The 27,548-nt window shown below is 44.1% G+C and overlaps 1 protein-coding gene across 9 annotated transcripts; it reads left to right on the plus strand.

Annotated features, from left to right (window-relative positions):
- The first annotated feature begins 411 nt into the window (after window positions 1–411).
- Window positions 412–27,548, plus strand: ZKSCAN5 (zinc finger with KRAB and SCAN domains 5). Of its 9 annotated transcripts, XR_009406932.1 has the most exons (8): window positions 953–1,452; window positions 1,722–2,241; window positions 6,692–6,830; window positions 11,788–11,870; window positions 12,145–12,280; window positions 19,139–19,747; window positions 21,199–22,889; window positions 27,230–27,548. XR_009406932.1 is itself a non-coding variant. In XM_059414451.1 (7 exons), the coding sequence occupies exons 2-7, from the start codon at window positions 1,828–1,830 to the stop codon at window positions 22,314–22,316; spliced, it is 2,499 nt and encodes an 832-aa protein (XP_059270434.1). In that variant the 5' UTR covers window positions 412–485; window positions 1,722–1,827; the 3' UTR covers window positions 22,317–24,994. The 9 variants fall into 9 exon arrangements, 8 of the variants coding, with proteins under 8 accessions (XP_059270434.1, XP_059270435.1, XP_059270433.1 ...); XM_059414451.1 differs by lacking the exons at window positions 953–1,452; window positions 27,230–27,548 and adding an exon at window positions 412–485 and having other exon boundaries at window positions 21,199–24,994; XM_059414452.1 differs by lacking the exons at window positions 953–1,452; window positions 27,230–27,548 and adding an exon at window positions 436–485 and having other exon boundaries at window positions 1,725–2,241; window positions 21,199–24,994.

Here is a 27,548-nt window from a genome sequence, read left to right on the forward strand (position 1 = left end):
AAAAAAAAAAAAAAAAAAAAAAAAAAAAAAAAAAAAAAAATAAAAGTGAACGTACGCAAAGTACATGTAAAAAGTGAAACCACACAAATCCTATAACCCACCAGACATATCGCAGCGTCAATTTAGGCGTTTGTAAACATATACACAAACGAGAGGTTATTAAGAAGTGCATCCCTTTGGCTAAGAACCGCTGCACAGACGAATCCTCTACTCCGCAGAAACGTATTGCTCCGGACTCCGTTACCCCCAAGCCTGGAGAGCAACCCACTACCCCATAACCCGCCTTCCCCGCGGAGGCGCTGGAGGAAACGCCTCCTTGCCCTCCCACGTTCTGATAGGTTCTCGAGACCGAGGCTGCAAAGAGACCTGCGGACCTATTGGCTAGCGGGCGTGGCCCGCGCGGGGCTTGCTGGGATTTGTAGGCTTCTGGACTCCCCGTCTGACGTCGCAGATTTCGGCCCCTTGAGCACTGCGGTGGTGAAGAGGTGGGTGTGTCTGGAGACGGGGTGCGGGGAGGGGCGAGAATTCAGGAGGAAAAAAAAAAACACGAAGGATTAAACATTGAAGAGAAATTAGGGTTGCGGGCACTCAGGAAGGGGCGAACCTACTTCGAAGTGGGGCGCAGAGCGTTGGAGGTGGGGGAGCACAAGTTTTACGGCCAGACATTAGCTAAACTGTTGCCTTAGCAACCAGTCCGGACAGCTGAGCCCGGTCCCTTGCCTCGACTCCAAGGAAATGGGGGGAGCCTGGGCTGTTTAAATGTGTTTGGGCTCGGATGGACAGAAGCCGAATCCCTTTTCTCCCAGCTCTAGTGGCGCTGAAGCTGCGGCTCGGTGGGCGGGGAACGGCCGCGTCCCGGAGCACCACAAACTCCCCGCCGATTGGCCCACAGCCCCTCCGGGGCGGGGTCTGGGGCGGGCCCTCCCGCCCGCTGCGAGGCGAGGACCTCCGGGATTCCTAGAGAGGACTCGGAAGTGCTTTCGGCGGTGGGATTGATGGCTCGACCCTGTTGGACAGGGAAAGCTTGGACTTGCTTACTTCCGGCGAGGAAGTGTTGCGAAGTGTCGGCTTCGGTTTTCTTTCCGTTTGTGGGGAAAAAAACCTGTCTTTCCGAGCGTGGCTGCGGGAGCTTGGTCTCCGGGAGAGCTTCCCGGGACTGGTGCCTGGAGGAAAGGGGATGGGCTTTGTGTCCAGACGGGGGTCCTGTCTCTAACCTTGACCGACCCGGTTTCCGTGACTGTGGGGTCAGGGGCGATTCCGAAGACTCCAGGTCCGAGCCTGTACTTATAGCTGTGCTTCTCTTCGGGACCAATGAAGTCTCCTCTTGGTCTGTCATGCTCTTGTGGCATGAAGGACAAGACCCCTTTTGACCGCTGTAATGTGTTTGACCCCTGTTTTGACTTAAGCTTGGCTTGTGATAGAGACAAGCAGAGACTGCGTCTGGACTAGTTAGTAAGTCTTGTCCTATTATTTATAAGAAATGTGATGTTCCTCACCATTAAAATTGTATTCGGTTAGGCCTGATGTCAGGTTTTTATTGCTTTTCTTTAAATTGTTTAAATGTTGGAAATGTTCTCTATTTATGGGTAGTAATTTTGTGGGCGGAGTGACGGCTGTCTTGTAATCTGTATTTTAAAGTAAATTGCACTGTTGAGTTGTCATCTTTAGTACCGATGACCTCTTTGTCAGCTCTCTGCTAATAATGATTTCCAATATATCAGTAGGTTGCACACTCACGGAAGTGCCCTTCAGAAGATCTTAAAGAGCAGAAAACAGATTTGATCTGTGTAACCCCGCTAACCTGGAGAGACATCCTTCTGAGTTGGAATGATAATGACAGAGTCTGGGGAAGTTATAGACTTAGACCCTCCAGCCGAGACTTCACAGGAGCAAGAAGACCTTCTAATAGTGAAGGTGGAAGAAGAAGACTGCACGTGGATGCAGGAGTACAACCCTCCAGTGTTTGAGACTTTTTACCAGCGCTTCAGGCACTTCCAGTATCATGAGGCCTCGGGTCCCCGGGAGGCCCTGAGCCAGCTCCGGGTGCTGTGCTGCGAGTGGCTGAGGCCCGAGCTGCACACCAAGGAGCAGATCCTGGAGCTGTTGGTGCTGGAGCAGTTCCTGACCATCCTCCCTGAAGAGTTTCAGACCTGGGTGAGAGAACATCACCCGGAAAGTGGAGAAGAGGCTGTGGCTGTGGTAGAAAATATACAGAGAGAACTGGATGAACGCAGACAACAGGTGAGTGAAAGGGGAGACACTGGTGCAGTGAGGAAGGAGAGGAAGAGAGTTAGGTGCTGCTGAGCAGGGGTGAGATCCTTGGCGCTCCGGTCCTTCATCCATATTCTTTTGTTCTCCTGGGATTAGGTACACTGTGGAGATTTCCTGCCACTCCAGCAAAGAGAAGCAGTATCCAGTGTGTTAACCTGGAGAAGACAGTCAGCGATTTTATTTCTTTTTAAAATTACTGTATCTGTTTTTTGAATGACATGATGCAAAATTCAAAAGGTGCATAAGGTTGTTATGAAAAGTAAGTTTCCTCTCGCCCCTAAGTCCCCAGCTACCTAATCCTCTTCAGAGGTAGCCACTGTCGCCCAATATCTGTATATCCTTACAGAGAGAGACTTTCTTCTGTGTATATATGAGCACACATGTAGGTGATATGTTTTAAGAAAGCATAGGTGTTTTTAAACCACTGTGCACTTCTGCCTTTTGCTTTTTTCTTACATTTTGGTTTGTTCCATGTTCGTGCAAACAACGCTGCCTCAGTCTCTGAAACTGTGTTATATTTCACTGCGTGGATGAATGTACCAGAATTTTAACTCCTGATGAAGCCCATTTAAGTCATTCCTTTCGATTGTTTCTGAACTTTTATATAACAAACTTTGCTGCAATGACTTTTACGTACATCATGAATTATAGAATAAATGCTTAGAGGAAGTCCGATTGTTGGCTCAGAGGGCATATGCATTTGTGATTTGTTTTTTCTTAAAGATTATATTTATTCATTTGACAGAGACACAGCGAGAGAGGGGAACACAAGCAGGGGAGCAGGAGAGGGAGAAGCAGGCTTCCTACGGAGCAGGGAGCCTGATGCGGGGCTCGATCCCAGGACCCTGGGATCATGACCCGAGCATAAGGCAGACGCTTAACCACTGGGCCACCCAGGCACCCCTGCATTTGTAATTTTGACAGCTGTTGACAGATTGCCCTCGGCAGAGCTTAGACCAGTTTTTACGCCCTCCTGCAGGGTACGAGAGAAATTTTTGCTCACAGCCTGATGATGTGATGTTATCCAACTTTTTGTTATTGCTAATCTGAAAGATGCAATATTCCATTACTGTGAGATTTTAGTGTGCATTTCTTATATTATGGGTGAGCTTGACCACAATATATTTTAAAGGGCTATGTGTGTACCCTTTTTTTTTTTTTTAAGTAGCCTCTACACCCAGTGTGGGGCTTGAACTCACAACCACGAGATCAAGAGTCACATGCTCATTGACTGACCCAGCCAGGCAGTATATGCGTGTACCCTTTTTTGTGCATTATCTGTTTGCATTATTTATCTATTTGAAAAAAGTAAGCACTGTGTCTGTCATCTGAGTTGCAAGTTTATATTTCCGCTTTATTGTTGGTCTTTGCTCATGGAGATTTTTGTTTTGCAGGGGTTTTAATTTTTAGGTAGTCCATTTATATCTTTTAATTTATGGTTTCTGGGTTTTGTGCCATACTTAGAAAGGTCTTCTCCACTACAGTATTATAAGAAAATTTTCTAATAGTCTTTTTTCAGTTTTTCAGTTTTTATTTATTTATTGTTTTGATGCACAGTGTTTGATATGGTTATAACTTTCTTTCCCCAGATGTCTGTCCAGTTGTCCCAGCAAACTTGTATAGTAATCCCTTTTGTCCTCTCTGATTAAAATGCTGTCTTTATTACATACCAAATTTCTGCATGTATTTGGGTGTATTTATGGTCTTTTTAATCTGTTTTATTGACCTTATTATCTGTTAATGTTTGAGTTTTTTAATTATCTGAGCTCTGCAAAGTGTTTTGGTATTGATAGGGCTACCCTTTCCTGTTCCAAATTTTGTTCAATATTTTCTTTTTTCTTGATGAACTTTAGAATTACTTACTTTAGTTTTCACCACTCCAAAAATCCTGTTGTTTTTTTTTTGGCAGGGGAGGGGGGTTTTGCAGTAAATCATGTATTAATTTAGAGAGGATCAATATCTTTATGTTGTTACATCTTCTTGTCTGTTTTTTTTGGTAACTTAATGTATTTACTTGACAGAGGGAGAGACCACAAGTAGGCAGAGCTGCAGGCAGAGGGAGAGCGAGAAACAAGCTCTCTGCTGAGCAGGGAGCCCAATGCTGGGCTTGATCCCAGGATCCTGGGATCGTGACCTGAGCCGAAGGCAGACGCTTAACTGACAAGCGCTCCTCTTCTTGTCTTACTCATTTATAACCTGACCCTCTACCTTCTTGTTGCTAGGGTCACACTTTCTTAAACTTTAATTAATTAATTAATTAATTTAGCGAAGAAACAAAAATTGTGAGACCTTAGGTCACAAGGTTTGACGTTAGGTGGAGAATTTCCCTCATTCTTTCTTTTTCTTTTCTTTCTTTTTTTAAAAATATTTATTTGAGAGAGAGAAAGTGCATGGGCAGAGGAGGAATAACCCAATTCCCTGTTGAGCAGGGAGCCTGACATTGGGCTTGATCTCAGGATGCAGGATGCTGAGATCATGACCTGAGCCAAAGTCAGACACTTAACTGCCTGAGCCATCCAGGCGCCCCTCCCTTATTTTTGAGAGCCATTGCACTTCATTGTAAGGTCCCAGTCTCATTATTCTTCATATCTGGGTGAGGGGTACTTCAACATTCCAGAACATTCTCAGGCTCTTCAGCTGGTATAATTCCCTCCGTGAGGCAAGTGGGCAGCAAGAGGGAATTGCTACAGACCCTCAGCCAGACCCTTGGCTATACTGAATGATTATCTTCCAGATGGGAATGTCTGAACCTTTCTATTGCCTCCATGAGGACAGAAAGTAAAGGTTCATGGTGACCTCTGGTTATTCCTTTTTTAAGCCTAATTTGGGACATTAACAAACAAGCTTTTCCTTACTTTTTAAAATAATAATATTGAAAAATACAGAGGAAAACAAAACGGATTTTTGAGCCAGGATTGAGAATCACTGTACATTTACCTCTCTCATTGTGCTATGCAGCCTGTCTTTGGCAGGGACACAGAGAAAATTAATTTCTTGTTGGTAGTAGGGATTTGAGGCCCATAGAGAGGATTTTTTTTTTTTAAGATTTTGTTTATTTATTTGACAGACAGAGATCCCAAGTAGGCAGAGACCAGGCAGAGAGAGAGAGGGGGGAAGCAGGCTCCCCGCTGAGCAGAGAGCCTGATGCGGGGCTCAATGCCAGGACCCTGGGACCATGACCTGAGCCGAAGGCAGAGGCTTAACCCACTGAGCCACCCAGGTGCCCCAAGAGGGGATTTCCTTAAGGGACCCTGTAGCTCACTTTGTTTGCCTTTCTCTCTGCCTGCCATCTGCATCCCCGACATTGTTCCTCAGCTTTATCTCCAGGCAGTTCTTGTCTCTGGCAGGCCTTTTCCCAGGCTTTATCCCTTACCCCTCCTCCTTGGTGTCTCTGTCCTAGTGTCAGGGAACCTCAAGGGCTACTTTGCTTTTTCGGTGCTGACATGCCCTTTGACATACTTGGCATCATCTTAACTCTTACCCTGAGTGGGTAAGGACACACAAGGACACACAAACTTCCATGCCAAATGATCTTTGCCGCAACTGTTGTGGAGCACCCGTTAATGTGACTCCTGTACCATGTTCTGCGAGTGCTAAGAGGGTGAAAATTTAAAGTGCTTTGAAACATAAGGGAGGGGAAAAGGGGGATGGCAGTTCTCTCTCAATGCAGGATCTTCGTATCTGCTAGGATGCTGCTGAGCTAGTACCTTCCAGAAAAGATAGATTGCGGAGACCAGTTGTGGCAGAGTAATTGTGTGTCTGCTAGGGTTGACGGAGAGCCCAGAACAGAAACATGGAGTACTGAGCAGGCGGGTCAGGAACTAGCTCTGGTCTTGGTGTTGGTCTGTCCTACCTGAACGGCATCCACTAAGGAACCGAGTGTGGCTTCCTGAGTCTGTACTAACCTTTTCAACTTCCCTTCTCACTTCTTTCCCCTTCACTAAACTTGACTCTCCGTGGCTTTCTTATAGTTCCTTAACTGTACCAGACACTTGTTTTCTGCCTGAGAGTCTTTCTCTCAGATCCAGACACTTCTGACTTTTCTCCTGGCGGGCTTCTTTTGCCCCTAAAGGGCAAACCTAAAGTGTTTACTTAAAGGTGACACTTCCTCAGAAAAGCCTTTCTTGGCCACCCTTTCTAAAGTAGGTCTCATCAGTTCTGTCTTAAGGCACTACTTTCTTCTTTCTAACCATTAACAGTTTATAATTATGTATTTATTTGTGTGTGAATAAGCTTAATGGAAGTCATCTTCACCTAGAAAGAAACTGTGTTTATTAAGCCGCTGTGTAGTCAGTTTGCCTGGCTCATTGTAGATACACATTAAATATTTGGCAAAAGAGTGAATGGAAGAGTGGGAATTTACTGGATTCTTCCACAGCCCTCTCTGCAACGTGCTGATCAGTGTGGTTGTGCTTGTTAGATCGTGGTGTGTCCCGAAGGGCTTCCTCAGAAGATGGTGCCACCTGGAGTTGTACAGGAGTCCCTCAGCCACCAGCTCCTGTCCGTGGACCCCCAGTCTGAACAAGAGCCACAGAAGCCTCATCTGCTGGAGGAAGATGGTGAGGATGTGAGATTTGGTGGAGCAGATATGGCTAGAAGTGGGTGGCCAGGCCACGTGGGTAAGCAGTAATTGTGGGAAAGAGACTTCGGGCTGGACAGCCTCTCTGCAGTCAGCAGGTTCGGGAGCTTGGGAAGGGCTGGGGACCTGGCATCGAGTCCTGGGCATTCAGAGAGAGGTCACCTTGTAGGATGGCTCGCGGTGAATGTAGCCCCAGTCGAAAGCTGCCAGGATGATGACAGCTCTAAGTGCGGAGGCTGTCAGAACACCTGCAGAAGTCCTTTACGAAAGTGTCGTACTTGTTTTACGACAGTTTTCCAGCTCCAACTCGTCGACTTTGTATTCTTACTGCTCCCGTAAGAACAGCTCTCCAGTTCCTGACTGCGTTCCTTTCTGGCTCCTCAGTGGTTCACCTTGAAATCTTATTTTCAAGCAGGGCTTCACGGTGACCATTAGAGTGACTGTTCTCTCTCTCTCCTCCCTTGCCCCCCCCCGACTCAATTTTACTAACTTGTATTAGACACGTGACGGAAGGAAAGTGAACTGATGAGTCTTACTTACGATGGCAAATGTCCACAGGTCTCTAACCCTAATCTGAAACTCTCGCTATCAGATATATTTTAGAAGTCAGAAATTTTCAGATTTATTAAGGGAATATAGGAATATGATTTATATACCCTATAGTACAGTACCAACAGGATTTGAGGTGGGACTCCACAGTGCACACATTAATATTTCGGCAGTGAAATGTATGCAGCTTTGCAGTAAGTAGATTAAATAAAAACTTTCAAGAGCTTCACATCAGTTCTTTTTTTTTTTTTTGTAATTTATTTTCAGCATAACAGTATTCATTGTTTTTGCACCACACCCAGCGCTCCATGCAATCCGTGCCCTCTCTAATACCCACCACCTGGTTCCCCCAACCTCCCACCCCGCACTGCTTCAAACCCCTCAGATTGTTTTTCAGAGTTCATAGTCTTTCATGGTTCACCTCCCCTTCCAATTTCCCCCAACTCCCTTCTCCTAAGTCCCCTTGTCCTCCATGCTATTTGTTATGCTCCACAAATAAGTGAAACCATATGATAATTGACTCTCTCTGCTTGACTTATTTCACTCAGCATAATCTCTTCCAGTCCTGGCCAAGTTGCTATAAAAGTTCTGGTCAGGTTTTGCTGTCAAATTGATTCAGAGCCTAACTTAATGCGAGGAAGGCCTTCTTTGGTATTTAGCGCTTGGGGATTTCAAAATTGTGGAGAAGGTATCACAAACATGTGTTCCAGGTTTGGCCGCAGCCTTTCTTGTGTTTTCTCCTGAGGGGTCAGCCCTTCCATTTCGCATGCCCCATGGCTCCGGATGGCTCCGGTCTTTTCCAGCTTTCCTTTCACTATGGTAATAATAACAAAAGTTGGAGCAGCAGCAGCCGTACAAATATAGTGTTTACTGGGCATCAGCAACTGTCCCAAGTGCTTTACGTGTGGGAATGATTAAGCCCTCAGTGTACCAGAGAAAATAGTTTTTGCTGTTTACCATCTGGGGCCAAGGGACCCTTTTATTTTATTTTATTTATTATTCTATTATTCTATTATATATATTATATATTTTATTTTATGAATAATTTACAAAAGAATCAAAGGATAATAAAAAATAATTCTCAAGGAAATTTTAATAAGAACTAAACCTCTTTATATCAAGTACATTTTGGTAATAGAAACATAAAAAAATGAAAGAATACTGTCACCTAGTACTGTCCTTTTTCCCTTTAGAAAAATGAAAACTGTCCCTTTTGCAAAACTGTCCCCAGAATCTTGTTGCAAAATCTTGCCTGATGAAGTCCTTCCTTTGAATAATTCACTGGATGAGAATGTCATATTTCCTTTTTGAAATTGTCGATTCTTACATTTGAGAAAATTTACCTCTGATATTATTTGTAGAGTCCTTTGAAGATTTGCCCTTTAGGTTCAGTTTCATCGTTATTGTGTAGAAGGCCCTGCTCTGTCTCTTCGCGGTGTCTTCTTACTCATCTAGTGATAGTGAAGTGTCTTCAGCTGCAAATTGTCTTTGCCGATGGGGTGGAAAATGAATTCTGAATTCACAGCTGTACTCAGTGAAAGCTAAAAGCAAGCATCAGCAGTCTTATACCTTCTTGAAGATGATGCAGAACTCTGGTCAGTGAATTTAATACTTGGAGACTAGTGAAGAATGATCACTTATTTCACTCTTATATCATCATCCTCAGTATTTCCTTTATTCTCCTGTTTTCTTACTATTTTAGTTTTTTTTGCCATCGTTGGGAATAATTAATGAATAATGATTAGGAAACATGCAGTAATTCTTAGTATGATGAATTAGGAAAATATTTTATGATACGGGAAAAATACAGTCACTCAGATCTCAAAAGGTCCCCTCCATGTGTAGAAGAGTCCAGTGGACCCATATAGAAATTAGGAGACGGAATGAGTCATATTCTATTCTTTAATAATACTAAAATAATTTTCTTATTATTCTTCAGAAGACCTCTAAAGGAATAAAAGTCATGTAATTCCAGCCTTTAAAATAGTTAACACTGTTCAGAATAGAAACCCCAAATCCCAAATTGTGTCTTAATATACTTAGTTGGCATACCAAGGGTTAATGCCCACACTAATCCAACGTAATAGGTACTACTGTTATCCTCATGTTAGAAATTAAAAAGCTGAGGCCTGGTCAGGTTAGGTAATTCATTCAAGGTCACCGAGCTCTTAGTGACAGAGCTGGGATTCTAACCCCAGCAAAATCCAGTTCTACATGTATCCTTTTACCCAATTCCTAGTTGTGCTGCCCTTGCTTCTCCACCAGGCCCTTCCAAGTGCACTCCTGTCCTCTTCCCTCCACTGCCAGAGTCTCATCACGCCAGGCTACTCTGTCTTTCTGTGCCTAGGCACTGCTTCTCTTTTCCGCCTTGTGAGCTAGACCCAGCCAGATTCTTTCTTCCAGCAAAATTATGAGGTTTGTTTTGTGTTTGTTTCGGTTTTTGATTTCCACACACTGGGGAAGGCTGCATTCCTCATGCCTTTGATAGCACCGATGGCAGGTTTTCTGTCTCTGGAACTAATTCCAGCGTGAGAGGGGCAAAGTCATTTGCTAAAAAGCTGAAGAAACAAAAGGTTTTATAGGAACTTCATAAAATAAGTGGAATTGTCTGGAGTATAATTATTTTAATTATTGTAGTTGTAATTGGAAGGTAGTCTATGCTCAAAATCCAAATTACTGTTTAAGTACAAACTATATTCATCCCTTCTATTTTTATTTTTGTTTTTTTAAAGATTTTGTTTATTTGACAGACAGAGATCACAAGTAGGCAGAGAGGCAGGCAGAGAGAGGGGGAGGCAGGCTCCCTGCTGGGCAGAGAACCCGATGCGGGGCTCGATATCAGGACCCTGGGATCATGACCTGAGCCGAAGGCAGAGGCTTTAACCCACTGAGCCACCCAGGCACCCCTCATCCTTTCTATTTTTTAATTAAGATTTTATTTATTTATTTGACAGACAGAGATCACAAGTAGGCAGGGAGGCAGGCAGAGAGAGAGGGAAGCAGGCTCCCTGCCAAGCAGAGAGCCTGATGCGGGGATCGATCCCAGGACCCTGAGATCACAACCCAAGCTGAAGGCAGAGGCCCAACCCACTGAGCCACCCAGGCACCCCTATTCATCTCTTTCTTGGCGTCTTTTTTGACTCTCTAGCCACACTCCTGGATTCAGCTGCTGTCTCTGCCATCTCTGTTTTTGGCTTTCGTCTCTAACCATTATCTCTTTTTGTGTCATTGTTGATTACTTCCTAGTCCATTATCTCTTTTTGTGTCATTGTTGATTACTTCCTAGTCCTTAGAGAGAAGCAGACTACATAAGGACATACATCTTTAGGACCAGGGAAACCATAGCAACGTCTAAACTGTGAGATTAAAGATTAATACCAGGTGCATTTGTCCCAATCAGGGCATACATAGACCATGAGATCGTATGCACCCCCAATCTCAAACAAAGAACAAGCAGAGGTGATAGCAGGGGTCAGAAGGTCACCAAGAGACCCTCTAGACATTTCACATGCAATTCATTCTGCTCAGAAAGCACCCTCATTTCCCCAAGCTCACCCCAACCCTGCTTACCAGAGTCACGTTCTGTGAAAAGGCTTTGCTGGTGCTCCCACCTCCTGCTGCTGTGGAGGTGCTCCTGCTTCTAGGCTCCTGTGGGAACTTGAGTGACTTTCAAGTATATTACCCTTACATTGTGTTGGAAGTAAGTGAGGCTCACATGTCTGCTCTCCCCACTAGACAGTAAAGGTTTTGGAAGGCAAGAATTGTTTTATCTTCCTTTCTTATAACACACAATGTAGACTTAGTGCTTTACTAATTGGTTGACTCTCCATCAACCATGGTAGCTTTTGGACGGAGGAGAACGTGGACTAAGACTTTGCTTGTCAAAATGGGGCTCAAGGAGCAGCACCAGAATCACATGGCTTTGTTAGAGGCGCAGAATATGGGGGCCGCTGCAGAACGGCTGAGCCGTATCTGTCCTGTACCAAGACCTCCACATGATTTGTGTGCACATTAAAATTTGGGAAATCCTGGGCTCTCCATAGCACTTCAGCCTCGTGGAAGCTGTGGGACTGGTTGTTCTTTGAGATGATGAGATTTGACCTTGGCGGAACAGATTGCATCCTTTACAAGTGAATGGCACAGTCTTGAGGTCCCCAGCAGGGATTAGCCTGATTGACTACAGCAGGGAGTCTAGTTTTTGTGGAGGAAGAGAGAGTGTAGTTGGTGGGGGAGGAGCCACAACATGGAGGGCCTTGAGAGCCAAGCAGAAAAATATGGCCTTGCTGTGGCAAGGCGCCATTGTGGATTCTTGAGTGCAAGTAGACCATGATGGGAGTTGGAACTGGACAAAGATATTCTCACTGATGCCTCTTTTTCTCCCCCCTCAGCCCTACCTGCTCTCCAAGTTCCTTCCCTTCCCCTGAAGGACAGCCAGGAGCTGACAGCCTCACTTCTCTCAGCTGGGTCCCAGGTGAGCCGGCGTCCCATGCCCGCAGTGAGGACCCACGTCTGTTCTTGGACAAGGAGGCCCCCTAATCCTGATTCCCCATCAGGAGTTCTGTCTCACTGCAGACCGGGCCCAGCTGGGGTTCCTCCTTGAATGCTGCTTTCCCTTCGAGCCAGTGCTTCCCTCTCGTCTTTGAAGCACAGACCCTCCTGTTTTTTCCCTTCATGCTCCCACTTCTTCCCCTCACTCCAAACTTGAACAGAGGAAATGGGAATTTAGTGGTGATCTCGTGTTTCAGAAGTTGGTGAAAATTGAAGATGTGGCTGATGTGGCTGTATCCTTCATCCTGGAGGAATGGGGACATTTGGACCAGTCCCAGAAGTCCCTCTATAGGGATGACAGGAAGGAGAAATTTGGGAGTATTACTTCCATGGGTAAGAATGATTACATCTGCATGGATTAGGACATCTTAACTTTGTTATAAAGAGTATTTCTGGCACATCATATAAAAGCATGTATGTGACTTAATTACTGTGACTTTGCTTATTTTTTTTTTTCTGTGAAAGAGTAAATTGACATTCCCCTTTTTTTTCTTATTCAGCTTATTCTGATTATTTCCATCATCATCATCAGGGTATGAATGAAGTCTGATAATACTTGGGGGATAGTATTTGCAATGTAGCAAATGTTCTCATTTTAGTGCTTTAAGATAAAAGAGCTCAGAGCTGACAGGCTTGGGTTTTAATAGATTTGTAGTAGTTAATTGTATTCTGTTCCTTGACATGTTGAATAATTCCTAACTGAATCATTCTCATCTGTGAAGGCATCTCAGACTTTGCCAAATAACTGCTTATTAGAGTACATTTGACCTTTGAGCAACATAGGGCCAAAGGCACTGACCCCCCACACAGTCAAAAGTCTGAGTATAACTTTTTTTTTTAAGATTTTTATTTATTTATTTGACAGACAGAGAGCACAAGTAGGCAGAGAGGCAGGCAGAGAGAGAGGAAGGGAAGCAGGCTCCCCGCTGAGCAGAGAGCCCGATGCGGGGCTCGATCCCAGGACCCTGAGGTTGTGACCTGAGCTGAAGGCAGAGGCTTTAACCCACTGAGCCACCCAGGCACCCCATGAGTATAACTTTTGACTCCGCCAAAACTTAACTAGTCATAGCCTACTGTTGAGCTGAAGTCTTCTGATAACATAAAGCCAAAAAATTTATTAAAATTTATAAAAAATAAAAAATAAAAGTAAATTAAAAATTTTAAAAATTAAAAAAAATCATAAAACCGAGTAACACATCGTTTATATATATATGTCATATACTGTGATCTTACATGAAAGTAAGCTAGAGAAAAGGAAGTGTTATTAAAATTGTAAGGAAGAGGAAATGCATTTATGGGATTGTATGTATCAAAGGAAAGTAAAATGTCTGTGGACCTGTGTGGTTCAAACTCGTGTTGTTCAAGGGGCGACTGTGTTATTGGAGGATCTCCCCTTTCACCAGTGCCTGGGGGGCTGGTTGTTCACTCCATCATCATTCTCAGATCGTGGGTGTCTATTTCATGACATCCGCCTGGCCACCTCCATTTTACATGTCCCCATCCCTTCTTGAAATTTTGTGCCCCAAATGAGATTTTGAGCTTGTTTCTAAATTATGATCCTGCAAACTATTACTCAATTATATGCCTGGAACATTTATAAAAAATCTCTCACCGGGACGCCTGGGTGGCTCAGTTGGTTGGACGACTGCCTTCGGCTCAGGTCATGATCCCGGGGTCCCGAGATCGAGTCCCGCATCAGGCTCCCAGCTCCACGGGGAGTCTGCTTCTCTCTCTGACCTTCTCCTCACTCATGTTCTCTCTCACTGTCTCTCTCTCAAATAAATAAATAAAATCTAAAAAAAAAAAAAAAAAAAAAAAAAAAAATCTCTCACCGTATAAATGCTGATCTCAGCACCAAAATTTTGGAGCTTATAGCTTTTATCTTCTTTTGAATGAATTCTCTTAGAAGAACCACTACAGACTAAGCACTCTGGTAGACTTCAGGTGAAATACACATATAATGTCAAATCTCTGTCTTTTTTAAAAAAGCTTATTTATTTAATTAGTCTCTATACCCAGCGTGGGGCTCCAACCCACCACTCCAAGATCAAAAGTTTCGTGCTTCTCTGAGCCAGCCAGCCACATATAATGCTAAATTTCTTTTAAGCATTTATACCAGCTTACATTGTTCTAAGAGTTTTAGTTCACTTATAGGCTTTTATTTAAAAAAAAAAAATTGACTCCTACTCTCTAAAATTCTCCGTTTCTTTTACTACTAGTGATACATACTAGTATTTCCTTTTCTTTGATTTGCTTGTTGGTGCCCTCTGAGGCTTTATCTTGTAGGGATATTAGTGATGGTGATTCGTCTCAAAGGATTACTTATGCAGCACAAATGTTATATGCAATGCAGATACTTCTTCATTCTCTTTTTAAGATTTCATTTATTTGATAGAGAGAGACACAGCAAGAGAGGGAACACAAGCAAGGGGAGTGGGAGAGGGAGAAGCAGGCATTCTACTGAGCAGCGACCCTGAGGCGAGGCTCCATCCCAGGATTCTGGGATCATGACCTGAGCCGAAGGCAGACGCTTAATGACTGAGCCACCCAGGCGCCCCTTCATTCTCTTTCTAAATGAATTTCAGATATCTCATATTTCACATTTGAGTCTGGTAGTATCGTATTCTTTTTTTTTTTTTAATGTATTTTCAGCGTAACAGTATTCATTGTTTTTGTACCACACCCAGTGCTCCATGCAATCGGTGCCCTCTATAATACCCACCACCTGGGTCCCCCAACCTCCCACCCCCCTCCCCTTCAGACCCCTCAGATTGTTTTTCAGAGTCCATAGTCTCTCTTGGTTCACCTCCCCTTCCAATTTCCCTCAACTCCCTTCTCTCCATCTCCCCATGTCCTCCATGCTATTTGTTATGCTCCACAAATAAGTGAAACCATATGATAACCGTTTTCTTTTTTTCAGTTACTTTGCAGGCATTTAATGAGTTTCAGACTTTGAGTACTTGGCACAGTTTTTCTTTATATTGTTTTCCAAGCAGTTGTAACTTTGTCCTTTCTTTCTTCTTTTTAAAAATTTTTTTAATTTTCAGCATAACCGTATTCCTTGTTTTTGCACCACACCCAGTGCTCCATGCAATCCGTGCCCTCTCTAATACCCACCACCTGGTACCCCGACCTCCCACCCCCCGCCCCTTCAAACCCCTCAGATCGTTTTTCAGAGTCCATAGTCTCTCATGGTTCACCTCCCCTTCCAATTTCCCCCCACTCCCTTCTCCTCTCTAACTCCCCATGTCCTCCATGCTATTTGTTATGCTCCACAAATAAGTGAAACCATATGATAATTGACTCTCTCTGCTTGACTTATTTCACACAGCTTAATCTCTTCCAGTCCCATCCGTGTTGCTACAAAAGTTGGGTATTCATCCTTTCTGATGGAGGCATGATACTCCATAGTGTATATGGACCACATCTTCCTTATCCATTCGTCTGTTGAAGGTCATCTTGGTTCTTTCCACAGTTTGACGACTGTGGCCATTGCTGCTATAAATATTGGGGTACAGATGGCCCTTCTTTTCACTACATCTGTATCTTTGGGGTAAATCCCCAGTAGTGCAATTGCAGGGTCATAGGGAAGCTCTATTTTTAATTTCTTTGTCCTTTCTGATTTTTTTAAATCCATCTGTTCATTACAAGCTCTTTACAACTCTAGTGTACTCCTACATTAAGAACACATTAGAGTATTTCTGCCCCTTATCTTCTCTGGGAAGGCCACATTAGATTATTTTCATGCCTTTGTGTTCTTAACAGCATTGAGGTGGTCAGGATTTGGGGTGCCTGTGTGGCTCATTTGGTTAAGGGTCTGCCTTTGGCTTAGGCCATGATCCAGTGGTCCCGGGATCAAGCCCTGTGTCAGGTTCCCTGCTCAGTGGACAGCCTCTGCTTCTCCCTCTCCTTCTGCACCTCCCCCACTCATGCTCTCTTTCTTGCTTCTGAATTAAAAAAAAAAAGGAGGCGGCCAGGGTTTTTAAAGTATCCGTCAGATTCAGAAAGAGATTTTTTTAAAACAATAGATGTATCCTGGAGACAGCCATTTCAGTGGGGTGTCCGGGATGTTGGGGAACAAGAGACAGTTTCTATTAAGATAGCAAAGGAGAGGAATTTGAGAAGGCTATCACATAAACCTCCGAGAACATTGTGAAGTTAACGAGAAAGAGGGCTTATCACTGTAAGAGCACATGGCTTAGGTGGATAGCTTGGTTTTGTATGTTCTTTTTTCTTTCTTTCTTTTTTATTGGGAGGGGCAGAGGGGGAAGGAAGAGAGAGAATCTCCAGCAGACTCCTCACTGAGCCACAGAGCTTGATTTCACAACCCAGAGATCATGACCTGAGCCAAAATTAAAGAATCAGCCGGTTAACTGACTGAGCCACCCAGGTGCCTCTGTACGTTCTCCTTTTCAGTGGGAGAGTTCTAAGCAGACTTAAATGCAACTGGAAAAAAAAACTAGTAAAGAGTGAATTGAAATGTTGGGACAAGGAAGAGGAGATCATTGATGAGGGTGGTCCCTCAAAAGCGGGATGGCATTGGGAGGTCCAGGGTGCAGGAGCGAGGCTTGGCCTTTGGCCACGGAGACAGCTCTTCTTCCCCCATGATGGGAGGCTGACGGAGGAAGGCAGCCAGCAAGCTTTTGGTTCTGGCTATAGGGTGTTCAAGGAGCTTTGCCTTTCTTTGAAATAGGAGACAGTCACCTGTTGAGAACGAGCAGGTGATGAAGTAGGTGGCAGAGTAGAGGTTCGAATACACTGGCAAACTTTAGTTTGAAAGAGGCCGTAGGGGCACCTGAGTGGCTCAGTGGGCTAGAGCCTCTGCCTTCGGCTCAGGTGTGATCCCGGGGTTCCTGGGATCGAGCATTGGGCTCTCTGCTCAGCAGGAAGCCTGCTTCTCCCCCTCTCTCCCTCTATGCCTGCCTCTCTGCCTACTTGTGATTTCTGTCTGTCAAATAAATAAAATATTAAAAAAAAAAAAGGCCGTACATACACATAGTAAAACATATTCAAATAGTATAAATGGGTCTAAAGTAAAAAACTGAGTTACCAACCCCAGTCCTCAGTCTTCTGTTGACTATTACCAATTTCTGGATTGTATCTCTAGGCATATTCTGTATACACACGCTTTTGCAAAAATGATAACGTACCATACAGTTATCTGGAATTTTAAAGTAACAGTGATGTATCTTGGAAGCCACGATGGAGATATTTTGACAATGCTGATGAGAAGAATGAGTGGGGAAAGGAGCCAACTGTAGGAACGTAGAATGCCAGACAGGGCAGCAGTGAGGTTGAAGGGCCTGGATATTTAAAGCATCAAGTCTGCCTGATTTGTTTTTGTCTCCTCTGCCCCCCACCATTGTATTACTAACTAGCTGGGCAGAGCATTGAGCAAGAAACATACTCCTCTGTCAGATATGCAGATAAACCAAGAACATCAATAGAAAGTTTGTCGTGTATGTGGTAAAGAGGTGGGAAAAGAGGAAAAAAGTAAATCTGAACCCATTGGTGTGATAACCTATATAATCACTTTCTCTGGAAAAGGGCAGTTGTTAATAGAACGAGAGAGGTGCATTGGGCTAATCTGATTTTTTTTTTCTTTGAATTCATCCCTGGAAACGGAAAACCATGTGCTTTTTTGACTGGTTGAATGGGAGAGAATTCTGGTAAGAATAGAATGTATGGGCATAAGCAGATGTGAATAAAAGAGAAAAAGCCTGTGATGACAGGAAGATTACTTGCTTACTTAAATGGGGGAGGAAAAAACCCATTCTTTTTGTGTATATGTTTGTTTCTACTATCAAGATGTCTTTTAGGAAGAGTAAAAAGAGTTTTAAGAAATTGAAATGCAAGTTTTCTTGATGGTATAAGAATTACAACTTCTCACTATGAAAAAAAGGTTAGTAATAGTATCTACCTCAGAAGGGCATTGTTGGGGACGCCTGGGTGGCTCAGTTGGTTAAGCGACTGCCTTCAGCTCAGGTCATGATCCCAGAGTCCCAGGATCGAGTCCTGCATTGGGCTCCCAGCTCCATGGGGAGTCTGCTTCTCCCCTCTCATGCTCTCTCTCTCTTTCACTCTCTCTCCCAAATAAATAAATAAATAAATAAATAAAAATCTTTTTAAAAAAAAAAAAGGTCATTGTTAGGATAAAATGCCATAAAATTTATAGGTCTGGTCCATAGCAGCACTTAGCAAATGGTATCTCTCATTACCATTATTCTGTAATATTTGAAAACAGCTTTTCTGTTTACAAAAAGAAAAATCTTATTAGAAAGTTCTCGATAGGCCTTTGTCTCTCTGTCTCTCTCTAGCCTATAAAAAATAATAGCCCCTATTTTTTTTTTTAAAGATTTTATTTATTTATTTGACAGATCACAAGTAGGCAGAGAGATAGGCAGAGAGAAAGGAGGAAGCAGGCTCCCTGCTGAGCAGAGAGCCCGATGTAGGGCTTGATCCCAAGGACCCTGAGATCATGACCCGAACTGAAGGCAGAGGCTTTCATCCACTGAGCCACCCAGGCACCACCAATAGTCCCTATTTTTAACTACTGAAGATTTATCTCTGCAAAGCATAATAAATGTCCATGCTTCAAGTGAAATGTGGGTTGCCAGTCGGGTTACACTGGAGGTGATTGTGGTCTCTCCAGCGTCTGTAGTCATCAATGACTATTAGGTATTAAGCTAGCTCTTAACAGTACTAGATTCTTCCCTGGGTATAGGAAGAATGCATTTTTTCCTTTAGACTAATTCATACCAAACAGATTCTTGGGGGCTTAAAAAAGCTGGAAAGATCATCTTTCTTCTCCATGCTGTAAATGAACAGACAGAAGGAGGTGAAGATTGGGTTAGCTGCACAACCCAGTACCACATTTTAGGAAGAAGGTTTACTGTTGCACAGGTGGGCACAGATAGGTCCTGTTAAATACGCCACCAGGAGGGCGTCACCTTCATTAAGTAGAAGGACTGCTCTCCTGGTTTCATCCGTTTGATGCATTCTTGCCAGCGCTTCTGTCCCCAGCCTGTTTCCACCAGGGGATTCTTTGTCCCCTCCCTGGAGCATAAAGCCGCCTTTGCCAAGTCCTGCGGTGCTAGCACATGTTCGGCTTCATAATTACCCATGTCCTTCAGTCATTTTGTTTCTTCCCGTATGGGGAATAGATAATCTGTTTTCCTTCTATTACTTCAGATTATGAATCTGGGCATGACAATGTGGAACTCGCCGTCAAGCAGATTTCTGATGACGCTGAACCCCACTGGATGACGTCAGGAAGCCCTGCAAGAAATGTTCCCCAGAGTCAAGGGTTTGGAGAAGTTAGTGACCTTCACAGCATGGTAGAGAGGTGGCAGGTAAACCCCGCAGCGGGGAAATCAAGGCAGAACCCTTCCCAGAAAAGAGATCTCAGTGCCATCGCGGACGCTCACCGTAAGCAAAACACAAGTGGCGAGAGAGGTCACAAATGTAACGATTGTGGTAAATTTTTCCTTCAAGCCTCAAACTTCATTCAGCATCGGCGAATCCACACTGGAGAAAAACCATTCAAGTGTGCTGAATGTGGGAAAAGCTACAATCAGCGCGTGCATCTGACTCAGCACCAGCGCGTCCACACTGGCGAGAAGCCTTACAAGTGTCAGGTGTGCGGAAAAGCCTTCCGTGTGAGCTCACACCTCGTCCAGCATCACAGCGTGCACAGCGGAGAGAGACCTTATGGCTGTACCGAGTGCGGGAAAAACTTCGGTCGGCACTCGCATCTGATCGAGCATCTGAAACGCCACTACAGAGAGAAATCCCAAAGATGTACGTATCAGGGGTTTGTGTTTGGAGAATAGGTGGAGGCGACAATGGTTTTATGAGCTTAGAGCAACAGGACAGACATGTTGTGCTACTGGGAGCAGTAGCTAAGGGGCAGAGATCACAGTCCGTTTTATTCTTTGATACTTTAATGAGTCCAGTGAGTGGGCAAACCTATGCCCTCTGCCCTCCCCAGCTTCCCTCTTCCCAGAGGTACCTGCTTTCAGCTTTCTTTCTTTTCTTTTTTAAAGATTTTATTTATTTATTTGACAGAGAGAAATCACAAGTAGGCCTAGAGGCAGGCAGAGAGCGGGGAAGGGAAGCAGGCTCCCTGCCGAGCAGAGAGCCCGATGTGGGGCTCGAACCTAGGATCCTGGGATCGTTACCCGAGCCAAAGGCAGAGGCTTTAACTCACTGAGCCACCCAGGCGCCCCTGCTCTCAGCTTTCTTACCTGTTTCTTCTGGTAATTCCCTATTTTTTTTTTTTTAAGATTTTATTTATTTATTTCAGAGGGAGATAGAACAGGAGCAGGGGTTAGGGAGAGGGAGAGGCATGTTCCCTGCCAAGCAGTGAGGGGAGCCCAATGTGGGGTTCGATCCCCAGACCCCGAGATTATGACCTGGGCTGAACGCAGACGCTTAACTGACTGAGCCACCCAGGCGCCCCTGGTAATTCCTTCTCTGTCAGTCATATGGCTATTGCCCGACTTCCCGATTTTAAACATTATCTCTTGCCTTTCTGTGGTAGTAAATGAGGATTTTTGGCTCTCCCGCATGCTTCCTTAAGACCCTTTTTCTCGTTTTGCTAACTTACATTTTATTTTAAAATGATAAAATAATACTAGACCAGGAAGTTGGAGGAAAGGAAGCAGGATCCACAGTCCCACCATCCTAACAGAACTGTTATTATTTAGTGTATTCCCTCTATCTTTTTTTTCCACAAGCTTATTTTTATGTAGGTGAACTTAGAGGGTACAGCTAAATATTAGACACACTTTGTCCAGTATAGCTCGGCCCTCCTGTCATTTCTGACAACCTGCCATTGTGTGGAGATGCCAACACTTAGCTGTTCCTCAGTTGAACTTCGAATTGTTTTTGCTTTTGTCCTGATAATTTTTTAAAAATATATTTAGAATTATTTCCTTATAGATGCCCAGAAGGGGATTAGTGAATGAAAGGTCAAAAACATTTTTACAGGTCTTTTTTTTTTTTTTTAAGATTTTATTTGTTGGGGTGCCTAGGTGGCTCAGTGAGTTAAAGCCTCTGCATTCGGCTCAGGTCATGATCCCAGGGTCCTGGGATCGAGCCCCGCTTCGGGTTCTCTGCTCAGCAGGGAGCCTGCTTCCCCCTCTCTCTCTGACTGCCTCTCTGCCTACTTGTGATCTCTGTCTGACAAATAAATAGTCTAAAAAAAAAAAAAAACTGGTGACATTTCCATTTCCTCTTTATTCTTTCAGGCAATGACAAAAGAAGTAAGAATATAAAATTGAATGTTAAGAAGAAAATTTCAGAATTTTCAGAAGCAGATGTGGATCTATCAGGAAGAATCCAAAGAAATGTTTCTGAAGGTCAAGATTTTGGAGAAGGTCATGAACACCCAGGCCAGTTGGATAGAAAGCAGGGAATTCCCAGGAAGGAGATACTAGGACAGCCCTCTTCAGAGAGGATAAATTTCAATGAAGTCACATACGTGCACAAAAAATCAGCCACAGGAGAGAGACCACACAAATGTAATGAATGCGGAAAAAGCTTTATTCAGAGTGCACATCTGATTCAACATCAACGGATACACACGGGGGAGAAGCCCTTTAGGTGTGATGAATGTGGGAAAAGCTACAATCAGCGCGTGCATCTCACTCAGCATCAGCGCGTCCACACTGGCGAGAAGCCCTACACCTGTCACTTGTGTGGGAAAGCGTTTAGGGTGAGGTCCCATCTCGTTCAGCATCAGAGTGTGCACAGTGGGGAGAGACCCTTTAAGTGTAGCGAGTGCGGGAAAGGCTTTGGCAGGCGGTCCCACCTTGCGGGGCATCTGAGACTCCACTCTAGAGAGAAATCCCATCAGTGTCGTGAGTGTGGAGAAATCTTTTTTCAGTACGTTAGCCTCATTGAACATCAGGTGCTCCACATGGGTCAGAGAAATGAAAAAAATGGCATTTGTGAGGAAGCATATAGTTGGAACCTGACTGTGATTGAAGATAAGAAGATTGAGTTACAAGAGCAGCCTTACAAGTGTGATATCTGTGGCAAAGGCTTTAGTTATAGTGCAGACCTTATTCAGCACTACAGAACTCACAGTGCAGAGAAGACCCATAAATGTGACATATGTAGAGAAGGCGCTGGCCAGTGTCCCCACGTAAAACAACATCAAAAAACCTACTCCAGCATGAAATCTCATCAATGCAATGAGTGTGGCAGAGGCTTCACTCTGAAATCCCATCTTAATCAGCATCAGAGAATCCATACTGGTGAGAAACCCTTTCAGTGCAAAGAATGCGGAATGAGTTTCAGCTGGAGTTGTAGCCTCTTCAAACATCTGAGAAGTCATGAGAGGACAGATCCCGTAAATACTTGAAGTGGATAGATGTTTCCGTTGTAGAACAGCTCTTACTCAATTTTAGAGAAGCCTTCCTAAGAGAAACCCTACTCCTATAATGAATGTAATAACAACTTCCAGCATTCTCTCCAGTGTAACCATCAAACCTACAGATTGGTTGAAATCCTTCAGTTAGAACTTAGGGACACTGGGGAACCCACAGTGAGTAGATACCTATTTGCTTTCCTCATTGAGAAATGCTTTTGTTAGCATCTTCATGCTTAAGAATCTAGACAAGAAAGAATCCATGGATACGGTGGATGAAGGAGAGCCTTCAGGTGGCACTTGTTTTTTGGTTGCATCTCAGAGAGCTCACACTGAGAAAAGCCTCATGAATGCAGTAGAAATAAGCTTTATTTGTAGTTTCTGCCTTGTTTGACAGCTTATTCAGGGAAGAGCACAGTGAAAGGAAGAGAGAACTCTTCAGCATGATTTCTGTTTTGGTACCTCAGCAACGAACCTTTTCTAGAAACGAGGATCACAGCCACTGGAATGCTCCAGCTGTTATGCCCATCTTGAGTATTAAAGGCTTTAAAAAGAAATCGACTTAAGGTATTTATATTCTGGCAAAATTGGGGTTCAGAGGCTGGATGGTATGTGTTCCTGTTGCATTATTTGGCCTCTGACTTCTCCATGAAACATTTTCTGCCTTGTTTTTGTTTTGATCCTACTAGCATCAAAGGTAGCTGGTAGCAAGAAGAGTTAAGTGTGTAAATTTAGGAGAGAAACTGTTGGTCAGTCACATCTTACAGGGAAGAGAGAGGGACCTTGGGAAGAGAGAAAAGAAAATAGGCCAAATGTGGGCTGGTTTTCAGTCTGTCACCCACAAGATGGAGGGCAACTGGGTCCATGGAAGGACTTGGACCAAATTAAGTTAAGAATCTTGGTCCAAGGAGGATGTGTCGCAATTCCAGTTGCTCTGGAGATAGACCTCCTCCCTAGGATAATGGTGTGTAGAATAAGTGTCAGTTTGGATTGCTGTTGGATTTGAAAGTAAACCATAATCGGGAGCAGAAAGGTACAACTTCTGGTTAGCCCTGCTTTGTTGGAAGGTCGTGGGGAAAAGATGACATGGATAAGAGGGTTAATTTGAGCCTCTTTTCTACAGACAGGGAGTGTGTGCTTCTGGGAACTGCTTCTGCTGACTGCTGGGCTTACAATAAACAATAAATAGTTGTTGACTGTATGTTTTGTACACTGGTGCCCTGCCCAGATCCCCATTACCAAGCTGGCATGTCCATCCCCTGGCCACCAAGTTTTGGCTGCTGAGTACTCACAACTCTTCCCCTTCTCGAGACACTCTGGAAAGTTGTCCTCAGATGATGGGAGATTCCTCACAGGAGTTAGCTCTCCTCCACCAGCCAGAGGCTGATTGATATGGGGGATACAAAAGGCTGATTCACTAGGTCTGTCTCAGTTGGGGACGGGGAGAACTGGTTCATTTACGCTCCAGAACTCTCCTTTGTGGATCAGGCCAGACTGTATCTGAGACTGCATCCATGCTTCGTTCTTGCCTCTCTCTATCCTGTTTCATTCCTTCCCATAAAGACTTTTCTGGAAGGGACACCTGGCTGGCTCAGATGGGGGAGCATGTGACTCCTGATCTTGGGGTCATGAATTCAAGCCTCACTTGGGGCATAGGATTTGCTTAAAAAAAAAAAAATACAAAATTTTTCCTGAAGAGCACTTCCCCAACAAATCACATGGCTCTGGATCCCTTTCTCAGGCTCTGCTTTAGGGAATCTGATCTAAGACATTGGGTGCCATGAGTGGTCCCAGGAAGCTGAATATAAGAATGGATAGTGGATGGGACGCCTGGGTGGCTCAGTTGGTTAAGCAGCTGCCTTCGGCTCAGGTCATGATCCCAGCGTCCTGGGATCGAGTCCCACATCGGGCTCCTTGCTCCGCAGGGAGCCTGCTTCTCCCTCTGACTCTGCCTTCCACTCTGTCTGCCTGTGCTCGCTCTCACTCTCTCTCTCTTACAAATAAATAAATAAAATCTTTAAAAAAAAAAAAAAGAATGGATAGTGGAGTTGACCGCTCAGCCAGGAGGCAGGGAGGACCCCCATCACACTGCTGGTGCGTGGAGTACTGGTAGTTTCTGGTGTGAGGTTGTGGGACAGTTTTGGGACACTCACTGTGGTGAACTGGGAGGGGATATAAGTAGAAAGGGAGGCGCTGCTGGCTTATGTAGGGTTTGGGTGGAAAACAAAATAATAGAAAGGTTATGGAATTGGGTGGCTTTTGCTGAAAGCCATTAGTTGCTTAAAGAGACAATGACACCCTCGGGACAGGTAACCACCAATTTCATGTAAAGTGAGTGTCGGAGGGCCTCACTGGTAGCATTTAAGAAGTCTCCAACAAAGAGAATCACTACCGAAGGTCTGATACAAGACCTAATGGAGAAGGAACACTTCAGTGAAGCCTGGTATTAGTGTTTATTGAGCATTTGCCATGTTCTAAACATCGTGTGCTTTATTGGATCATCTCTCTTTAAAACTGAAGTTTACAATAGTTAATTCACGTGCCCAAAGTCACAGAGCATGTGGCAGAACTAGTATTTGAACCCAGCCAGACCACGTTCCACTTTGCCTCCAAATCTAAACTCATAAGCAGTAAACTATATTATGTCTTACATTATTTTTTTAAAAGGCTTATTTATTTATTATTATTTTTTTTTTTAGAGAGAGCTATGTGTACGTGGGCACCTGACCTGGGACAAGGGTGTGAGAAGGGGAGGGAGAGAGAATCCTAAACAGGTTCCACGCCCAGCGTGGAACCCAACTTGGGGCTCTGTCTCACAACCAGAGATCATGACCTGAACCAAAATCCAGAGTTGGTCACTTAACTGACTGAGCCACCCAGGCACACCTGTCTTTTATTATTAAACATCAAACATTACAAAGTGGCAAAACTCTGTTTTTGTCACCTGTGTGAAAAAGAATTCTGATTCAAGATACCATAAAATCATAGTTACAAAATCTTAAAATTGTCACAGGTCCCATGGGATTATCACCCCCCCCCCCCCCGATGGAGGAATCCCCAGTTTTCAGGCACATTTATGTAACAAATGCTTAATCAACATGAACTGGAGAAAACATTTTCTGACAGTTGGTTATCCAGTTTCTGATTGCCAGAAACATCTTCCTGAGCTGACAACTATGTTGATCTGTCTTACAGATCAGACTTAAAGCTTTCCTTCATTGCTTCTGGGTGCAGGAAGACCAAAAAAAAAAAAAAAAAAAGTAATAAGACAGTTTTGTGATTTCAATGTTTGAAAAGCTTTTTGGTGTTAGTCACCGTATCCATCATACCTTCTCTTCCAAACCTCCAAAAGGAAAGGGAAACAAAACATTAGGGTCATACATTTTATTTTGCTCGAGTTTGGGCAAGTCAGAATAAGATTTGTTGGCTTGAGACACTACTTTCTTAACCTTTTTAATATTGCAAAATTGGAGGCGACTAAGGCAAAAAGGGAACAGAACCGTAGAATCTATGTTCCAATCAATTACATCAGTAAATGGGTGCATGGAGCATGTTTTTAGAAAATGTTTGCTATGGTACTGGGGGCAGAGAGGAAACCTGTGATTGGTTCTATAAAAATTTTCTATTGTTTCTCCAAAAGTACTGGAACCATTAGAGCACAGCTAGGTCCTCGGTCATTATCTCAAGGTACTTTCCCTACAGAAGGAACTTGTGACCTGCACCTTCCACCCTGGAGGCTAGATTCCCCATAGTTCCTTTCCTTCTTTCTCACTGGGGCGAAAATGCTTCTAAACTTTGGTCTTTTTCCCAGTCTGAGGAGGCTAAATCCCCCTGCCTATGTAAAAGATCAGGGAACCACCGAGATGGTGAGACCTCCTGGATTCCTAGAGAGCACCAATGACATGGAGCAAGGCGGGGCGGAGCTGTGAAGCGCTTTTGGTGGGATTTCTGGGACTTGTATTTGTCCTAAGGTCTGGTTCTGCTGGTCTTCCTTCTCCCAGGTGCACCCCTCCGGCTCCGAGTTCTGGTGTGCGGGGTGGTGGAGGGGTCACCCCAGCAGGATGTGGAAGGAAGCCCCTCTGCCAGGGTGCCCTCGCCCCTGCCCAGCCCAGCTTTGTGCTTTGACTTAAACCTAAGTGATGGGATCCATCAGGAAAGACGTGGTAGGAAAGACATGAGCGTTCTTTCTGCCCTTGTACAGACTTCTAGAATGATTTCACCAGTAAGTGCAGTTCTGGTGGTTTAGACCCGAGGAGAAAGAAACCCAGAGAAGGTCCAGAAAAAGAAAACTACACAAATCAGGGTGACCACCGAGTTGAACCTTCAGATCACATGTAGTAGAACTAGAAGACACGTTTGAAATCAGAATGATGCAGGGAGAAAAAGTAAGGGTAGGAAAGTAAGGAAGTACCTACAGAGATACAGAAAATGTAGCAGATTAAAAAAAAAAAAGGCGGGGGATATTCAAGGATGAACACCAAAATGGAGGAACTATCAGGTCTTAGACTTGATGTCAAGGACAATTTTACCTCCTTACATCTGCCTCTTGGTACTTCTGAGCATAATAAAGCATGAGTTTGGTGCAGTATAGCAACTGCTTTATTTTATCCTTGGCCGGAACTATTACAAGTACAGTACACATCCCTGGTTGTGAGCACTACCAGGAGAAAATAGGATGGGTTGTGTTAGTACAAACTTATCACTCAGTCTAGATAAACCACCTTAAACCCTTGGGGTTATCTTGTTTCTATGAGGAAAAAAAGCTTAGATTTGTTGTGCATCCGACAACGTGTTTGTTTCTACGCTGAATACTTTACCTGGTAAGTTAGTATGCTCTGCCCCTAGAACTAAATGCTGCAGAAAGGGTGACTCAAACAACAGAAGCTCATTTTTTTTTTTTTTTACAGTTTTGGAGGCTGGAAGTGAGAGATCCAAGTGACAGCAGAGTTGGCTTCTACTGTGCCCTCTTCTAGGCTTGCTGACAGGGGCCTTCTTGCTGTGTCCTCACATGGGCTTTCTCCTGTGTGCATGCACTCCTGGATGTAAGGACATAAGTCCTAGAGATGACGGCCAACCCTGTGACCTCATTTCACTTTACCCCCTTGTCTCCAAATGCAGTCACATTGGGGGTCGGGGCTTCAATGTATGAATTTTGGGAGACACAATTCTATACGTACTGGCTTCCAGTGTATTCCCAATACATGTAGATGTACAATACAATATATT

Source organism: Mustela nigripes, chromosome 11 (genome assembly GCF_022355385.1).
Source record: "Mustela nigripes isolate SB6536 chromosome 11, MUSNIG.SB6536, whole genome shotgun sequence".
Taxonomy (NCBI): Eukaryota; Metazoa; Chordata; class Mammalia; order Carnivora; family Mustelidae; genus Mustela; species Mustela nigripes.